The sequence below is a fragment of the Perca flavescens genome, chromosome 15 (genome assembly GCF_004354835.1).
Source record: "Perca flavescens isolate YP-PL-M2 chromosome 15, PFLA_1.0, whole genome shotgun sequence".
Classification (NCBI taxonomy): domain Eukaryota; kingdom Metazoa; phylum Chordata; class Actinopteri; order Perciformes; family Percidae; genus Perca; species Perca flavescens.
In genome coordinates, this window is record NC_041345.1 from 21,069,645 (window position 1) to 21,077,771 (window position 8,127).

Here is an 8,127-nt window from a genome sequence, read left to right on the forward strand (position 1 = left end):
TCAGTACAGGACTTATAATAAATAATTCAGGACAACAAACATAATTCGTTTTCTCCCAATACCTCCTAATAAGCAAAATAAAAATATAAGGAATTCTTTTTTACAACAAAATGAAAATTACTCCACATGGAAAGTTTGTGTGGAACTGATATTTCATGGCAGAAAACTGCTTCAATAGATCTGTTATTCCAAACTAATTGAATACAGTAAATCTTACATAGTGACTATAACTTAACCTAAAAATAACCTAATATTTTTATATTTCATTTAATATTTGTAGATTTTTTTTTACCTTTTATTTATTCAGGGAAGGTTCACCGAGAGGCAGCCTCTGTTTGCAGTTCACACAGTTCCACATTGATACCTGGAAGCTGCCCACAGTCTGATCTGCTGGCCACTGAGAGGCTGGAGGTTAAGGGCCTTGCTCAAGGGCACCTCAGTGGTGGTAACGAGGGACAGACAAAACATTTTCATGAACAACGTTCTGGAAGATGGATTATTTCGCCCAATAAACAAATCTTTTTCATTTATTGAAATCAATGTACAAGTATTTTCATTTAACATATACAATAGACGTCTCCAGGAGATTCTGTCACCTTTGTTCTGCGTGGAATGGGTTCAAATAAAGTTGGATAAAAAAATGATTGCTATTAAAACTAAATCTATAATCTGTACATTTTTTTAAAACTGAAAGGATAAAGACTCAAGCAACACAGCAGTTGGTTTTTTTTTACCATTTAATTTGTTTACATCTGTTCAGTAGGTATGCATTAAACATGATAAAACAAAACAAACTCAATTCAAATCTCCCAATATATAATTTTTAATTAAAGTAGGTAAATAAAAAATTACATAAATAGCTACATTTAAATGATTGAGCGTGTCTATTGTTTTTAGCTACTTTAAGTGCTAAAACACGCTATTATTAAATAAATAAGTCTACATAAATCACAACGTAACAGCGAAACAAAAATGGGGAAACTAGGAAGCTAAATATAGCATATTTACTACACATAGCTCAAACGGAACACAAAGGCTCCAATTACACAGTGACATCAAATAAACAATAAAATGTGTCTCCAGGTGCACTCAAGTCCCAAAGTGCACAAGCTTTTCATCTCGGGAAATACAAGCGCAGGTACACATACCTGTACATGTGGGCCCACAAACACTGAAGTTTCAATCCCATAAACAGCCGGGCAACATACAGCTGATATAAACTCCGCCTCAGTTTAATAGCATCTACGGTTTGTACATTCAGTATTTAAGGATAGGATTCGTGCAACTCAGCGGTCTCAGGAAGATAAAAACTACTTTTGCTGAAAAAAAAACAGAAAGAACTAAACCTTTTACATCCTACAATCATGTTACATACGGGACATTACATCATTCTTATCATACTGTCACCTGAAATAGGAGAAGAGCAGCAGTTCATACAGGGTCTAACACACCCGAAACACAACGTGCTTAAGTGAGAACAGCTTCAGACGTTTATGGAGTCATTGATAGCTGCGCATTTGTGGACAATGTTACACAAAACTTTACATTTGAAGAGTGCATTCTGATGGAAACTGTAAGAGGTGTAAGACATTTTAAGTTGACCTGATCAAGCAATCTGCTACACATGATTTCGTCCCGGTACTTTTCCCCCTGTGAACAATGGACCAATACATCACGAGCTCTTGTTACTGTGTAGAAGCCACAGTATTGAGTTTCTGCTCATTTTTTTTTTTTCCCTTTCTTCCTGGATTGTCTCAGCAGCGAGCACATTACAGTATTGAATACTGTATGCGTCCAACCTGTCTCTTTGCTGCACAGGTTAGGACGATATCATGTACACAGGGGGGGGGAATGATCCGGTATGATGAGCACAGGTCAGGAAGGCTTCTCTAAACATGAGGTAATCTCAATCTCCATTCTAAGGCATGTTTACAGTACGCGTAGCATTGTCATCTTTGACATTTTGGCATCTTAAACATAATGGGATATGCAGATTATGGTTGCTCGTGGCTGACACAACACAATCATCCATGCATGTACTTTAAACATCACATACTTTACTTAAGATGGCTGGCTACTTAAAAAAAAAAAAACCTTTAAAAAAGGTTACATACTTGAAGCTCAAAGTCATGCTTTTGGTCCTGAACACCAGGTAAGAGTAGTGTAGTTCAGCTGATCAAAATACTTGATAGACTGATGACTTTTTTTTTTTAATGGGATGTGTTGCCTCCTCAGAAAGCATCCTTAATGTTCTTCAGCTGCCGAACAGCCAGGTCCACCGGGAGGTTGAATTTGAGGTGGCTGATGCGGCCCAGGATTCGCAGGGCTCCTTCGAAGCCCGTCTGGGCCATGTAGCTCCAGCACTGGTAGTGCGGGTGTATCAGGGTACCAGACTTGCACAGCAGGTTGAGCCACGACACCAGCCGCTGCTCGTTCAGAGCCATGCACACCAGCGCTTTGAACTCGGTGTCTGGCCCTCGTTTGTAGCGCCCGTGCTCCTTCAGCACGGTGTGAATGGCCCACAGCAGAGACTGTTTTGGGGTGACGGTCACCGGGCCGCCCCCTACAGGCAGGCTGAAGGACTGCGAAAGCTGGCGGGCCGGTGTCTCCACAAATGCTTTCCCGTTTTTGGAGTGGTAGAACTTAACAAAGAGTTCCCATGGGTGCATGTTCTGTGGGGCTGGTCTGTAAGGCAGCAGGCAGGAGATGGGGGCCAGCACCAGGCTCATGGTCTGGGAGGGGGAGAAGAGGCCGTGAGCCAACAAGTCTTTCAGAGCGACCGCCAGCTCCTTCCTCACCGACGACGTCAGCTCGTCTCGAGGTCCCAGCGCCGAGTTGCTGGTGTAGTTGACGACGTGTTCGAGGGAGGGCTGTTTGCGCGAGCCCAGCACTCGCACCTTGTCCACAGCTGCCTCCAGACGCTGCAGCAGGGGCCCGTAGTCCCGCTGCGTCGACTCCTGAGGCCACACGTTCTGAGGAAGGTGGCCCGACGCGCAGCCAAACTGGCTGGCAGCGAAGATCTGCAGCACGGCGAGGGCCTTCTGGATCAGCTGCAGGCCGGTCTCTCGCATCCTCTGGGCCTGCTCTGGGTCCACTGCAGTCAGGGATGAGAACCACAAGAACATACTTATACTGGACGGCAACACCGGCGGTTTTATACACAGCATCAAGTAAACCTGGCTCATTTAGAGCTTACCAGTTAATACATCTTTAAAAACAAACATTTAGGCCATTGGTTGAACACTGTAAAGCCGGGTAGATTCAGCCAGATCTTAACTCCAGATCTTGTCTTCTACTGGTTTTTATTACTACAAACATTAAATGGTACCTGTAGTTAGAGATCTGAGCTGACTGACCTTTCTTCTTCACTCCTGGAGTTCTGGCATTGGCCCCTGCTGCTCGTGGCTGCTGGCTGTGTCCATCTGGTAAGAGAGGGTTCCCCACCTCATCTTTAGAAAAGGAAAAGAAAAATCATTCACAGCTGTGAAATGAAAACAAACAAGCAGGCACTGCCATCAAACAGGAGATTCTCATCCACTTGACAGACAGACAGTTTGGACCGTATGTGAGACTGTGTACCCTGGATGAAGTTGATGAACATCTCCAGGTCTCTGATCTGGGTTTTGAGCTGATCCACCAGCTGCTCTTTGACCCTGGCTGGGTTCACTATCTGAGCAATGGCAGCGTCCACTCTCTGTCGCAGCTCCTCGGGCGACATGTTGCCGATGTCCTCGTTCAGGTTCACATCCAGCTTTTTGATCAACTCGTCAATGATGACCTGAAAAGACAGATTGAACGCTAAATAATAGACTTGTTGTAGGCTAAACCACGGTGTCTGCAGTGGTACATTTCTATCGGTGTTGGTGTACTTTTTTTTTAGCACAGCAGTGCAAATTATAAAACTTACATCAGAACAATATCGGTTTCATTTTCTCTGCTGTCAATTTTTTCTTTTTCTTTTCAAACATAAAGACAACGGGAAATGAATACAGTCTGGGAGAGGTAAGTGTAAAGTGCAGAGTGTTTACAGGAAACAGAGGGTGTGACTGGGGAGGACTTAAAAGAACTTGAAAATAAAAAATATTAATCAAAAAAAAAGAAATCATACTATTAACAGAAAAAACCAAGAGGGACATTTCAACAACATTACATTACAAAGTGGTGTCCTTAATGTGTTGGTGGGAAGCTCGATCTTCTGACACTACATAGATGGTTGCAAAGCAGCATTGCATTCTTACTTCTTACTTACAACTTCTTATTAGGGAAGTCATTTTTTAGCCACGTTAGCAGCATGCAGTCTGTCCTCTACTTTGGCCCGTACTGAAATATCTCAACAATTATTGGATGGATTGTCAATTTTGTACAAACAGTCAGGGTCCCCAGAGGATGAACCCTTGTTACCTCGGTGATTCTCTGACTTTTCCTCTACAGCTACCATGAGGTTGAAATTTTACTTATGTGTAAAATATCTCAACTACTGTTAGATTGGGTATGAATTTGGTTTATTACAAAATGCTAGAAAAACTTAACATTTCCATTAGCCTCAGCTGTACTTTGCTGAGGAGCAAAGGTTAGCATAGTCAACATTATACATGCTGACCATCAGCATGTTAGCATTGTTATTGTGAGCATGTTAGCAAGTTGTTGTGCTTAAGCACAGCCTCACAGAGCTGCTAGCACTCTTAGTCGTTCTAATCAGGTAGACCTTTTAGTTCATCTACACTTTAAAAGGAAAGGAGTAAGAATACAAACATTTGAAAAGCAGGTTTGGAATCTGCAAAATGTATTTGGATAGGCTTTCCGAGAGATTTCTCTATATGAGAAACACTAAAGCCTGCAGCGTTTTAGGAACAGACTCGTTACACCTGATCTGAAATAGGTAAACACAATATTATGTGCTCAGACATAACTGACATGTGATAATTAGGATCCAAAACAAGCTTGTGTATGTGTTGGGCCTCTTATCACCACTGCCAAGGAGGTTATGTTTTCGGTTTGGTTTGTCCATTTATTTTTTTGTTGGTTGGTTTATTTGTCAGCAGGATTCTGGAAAAACTACCCGCCCAATTTATTTTTATTATTATTTATTTTTTTAAAGATTATTTTTTGGGGCTTTTCCGCCTTTAATGGACAGGACAGCTAGGTGAGAAAGGGGAGAGAGAGGGGGAAGACATGCAGGAAATCGTCACAGGTCGGACTCAAACCCTGGACCTCTGCGTCAAGGCATATACCTTCATGTCTATGTGCGCCTGCTCTACCCACTGATCCAACCCGGCCACACCTGCCCAATTTTCCAATGAAACCTGGTGGAACTGGAAGGGTGTAGCATGGGCCAAGGAATGGTAGGAATTACATTTTGGAGCAGATCCAAATTCACGGGGTGGATACACTATATTTCCCTTTTGTTTGCTCTGCATTCATGTGGTGTTGGAACAAATGGAAAAATTCACACTGTATTAACACTGTGAGATAGGACATGCCTTGGAGGAGGTCTGCGCTCTCCGAGGGCCCTTCTAGTTTGGGATGTTGTAATCATTGTTTTAAGTATGAGGATTAAAGGCTGATCAGCAACCTGATGCCAGTATGACACATCTACACGTGATAGGATTATACCCAGATTCAGTGGCAATTTTTGCATCAGTACATTTCCACAATCCCACCTTCTGTCTCTCCATGACGACAGACTGCGGCAGCGAGTCGTAGCTGCCCTCCTGATAGGCGTAGCGCTCCAGATCATCCAGCTGTGTCTTCAGTTGGAAAATGAGATCCTTCTGTTTTTCCCTCTGAGCCTCCAGGCGCTCCCTCTTCTCCCTCTCACTCTGACAGGAGGAAAAACACACAATTATTCATATTTATTATTATTATTATTATTATTATTATTATTATTATTATGAGTCACAGTTCTTTGCAAAAACAAACTGTATTCCCTTTACAGTCTAGCAGCTTTTTGCAGTCAAGATGAATTCAAGTTTCATTTACAAGTCCATGTAGCAATTTATCATATATTTATTATTTTTGCATCTTTTTGTACTTGTGTCACAACATTAACACAAAAATACACACACACCAAACTCTCAGAGAGACATCAGGCATCATACTCACCAGATCCCCCTGTAAGTAAAGCATGCAGCAAGGGAGAAATGACATAAAAAGACCTTTAGGGTGGGGAATATGGTGAGAAATAATTACAATACAACAATAATTACGTGAGGCCGAGACTTTACCTCAGTTCAGACTAAATGTAAAGAGGCAGGAAGTCAACAATGTCAGCGACAAAGCAGGTTGCTTCAACATGGTTGTGTACACACAGAAGCCTTTATTAAACAGATAGGGATCTGCTGGAGGCATTTTCATTGAGCCTTCAGCTCTGTGCGTCAACACAAAAGACGTTTTCCAACAGAGATAAGAGATCAATGGGAACACACAGCAGAGGTGGGCGCAGCAGCCTCGAGTGTGACGCAACAAGCACGCTTTTTATCAGAAACCTCACAGCCACTGAGGTGAAGCACTTCAGGTAATATGACTGGGCTTAACACCACAGAGACTCACTGTGCATGTGTTTCACGTCTGTATTTAATACCTATGCATTTATATATATATATATATATATATATATATATATAGTACAGTGTCCATTTATGTGTCTATGAGTGTTTAATATATCTGTGAGGATCTGCACAACCTGCAATTAACCACTACTTTCACTATTGATCAATCTGACTTTCTCAAATCATTGATTATATTACTAGTTTAAAAATGTCAGAAAATAGTGAAGAATATAGATTTTGTCCAACTTACAGTCTTAAACACAGACATTTGCAGTTAACTGTCACATATGACCATACAATCCTCTTGATTAAGAGGCAGGAAGTAGGGTGTTATGCACTTTTTCCTAAAAAAAAACAAACCCTGATTATAATAGTTGTTGATTATTTTTCTGTCAGTTGACTTATTGTTTTCTCACACACACACACACACACACACACACACACACACACACACACACACACACACACACACACACACAGCTTTTGGCAGAGACTGAGACACAGTTGTCATTAATGGAAATACTACACTACAGTCCTAAATCTATGCTAATATAAGTAATAAAGATTAGAATATCTAATTCAAGGATATTCTATTATTTCAGTTGCATGTTTTTGACTATCATCTTTTCCTGGCATGCACTCAGGGTGTGTAAAAGAGTGTGTAGCATCATGGTGGATTATATTTTGTGTTATCAAATCATGACCAGCAGTCTCACCGAGTTCTCCAGCTGTTTGGCATCCTGAGCTCGGCAGCCCACTACATGCGGGCAGCCCCTGAAGGCGAACTCCTCCAGCTCGGCCAGCATCCTCTCCTTCTCCTCGGTCTGGGCGTGAACGATCTGCTTCAGTCGGAACTGAACCTGGGCAAAGTGTGAGGTGAGGGCAAGGAGAGAAGAGTTCAGCAAGTCCTGCTCCTCTTCCAGCTTCTCCAGCCTGGCGGCCATTTCCTCATCAGTGGCCGAGGACGAGCCTCTCTGCTTCGGCTGGCCAGCGCTCCCGCTCCCGCTCTCATCCTCGGGACTGGCCACAGCGCCTACCGGTGCCCATCGCACCCCTGCGCCGGCGAAGGCAGCCTCGCTGTCCGAGGCTGACAGCTCCTCTGTGGACATTTTGGATGACGGAGTTCACTCCAGCTGTTTATCCACGTCTCCAGTTTATTAAAAGTCCGTTCCTGCTGCTGTGCTTTCTTACGTTGCGCAGACAACAACAAGGATCACCACCGGAGGAGAAACAGGTGTATCGCCATCTTGGTAAGGATGATTCAGACGTCAAAGCCAAAAACGGAGACACGTCAAGTCAACTGTAAAACAGTCTAGCACGGAAGTCTAGCACGTTTGGCTTCATAGTAAAAGTGTCCCTATTACATAAAAGCTCCTGTGTCAGTGGTGGAAGAAGTTTTCAGATACTCAACTTTAAGTTACAGGAGCAATTTCACAATAAAAAAACAAAAAATTTCTAAACATATTTTTTTTAAGATGGCATTTTTATAATGTCCTAATCAGGTCTCAATTTACAATAGGCTTTATGAATGGAGAAAATGCAAAAATATGAAAAATGTTGCATTTAAATTATGGAGGAG

At 42.3% G+C, this 8,127-nt stretch overlaps 1 protein-coding gene across 1 annotated transcript; it reads right to left on the bottom strand.

Annotated features, from left to right (window-relative positions):
* Positions 1-1,227: 1,227 nt before the first annotated feature.
* On the bottom strand, positions 1,228-7,859 carry rundc1 (RUN domain containing 1). The gene is made up of 5 exons (XM_028600023.1): positions 7,265-7,859; positions 5,661-5,819; positions 3,580-3,778; positions 3,357-3,449; positions 1,228-3,094 (listed from the first exon to the last, which is right to left on the bottom strand). Exons 1-5 carry the CDS (start codon positions 7,655-7,657, stop codon positions 2,232-2,234), a joined length of 1,707 nt encoding a protein of 568 aa, XP_028455824.1. The 5' UTR covers positions 7,658-7,859; the 3' UTR covers positions 1,228-2,231.
* Between the last annotated feature and the right edge of the window lie 268 nt (positions 7,860-8,127).

What these genes read in the sequence shown, in the direction of transcription:
- rundc1 (XM_028600023.1), bottom strand. Translation starts at nt 7,657, where the DNA reads ATGTCCACAGAGGAGCTGTCAGCCTCGGACAGCGAGGCTGCCTTCGCC. An exon ending in CCAAACAGCTGGAGAACTCG is followed by an intron (nt 5,820 to 7,264) that starts GTGAGACTGCTG and finishes TCCTCCTGTCAG; the next exon opens with AGTGAGAGGGAGAAGAGGGA. An exon ending in GTTCATCAACTTCATCCAGG is followed by an intron (nt 3,450 to 3,579) that starts GTACACAGTCTC and finishes CCTTTTCTAAAG; the next exon opens with ATGAGGTGGGGAACCCTCTC.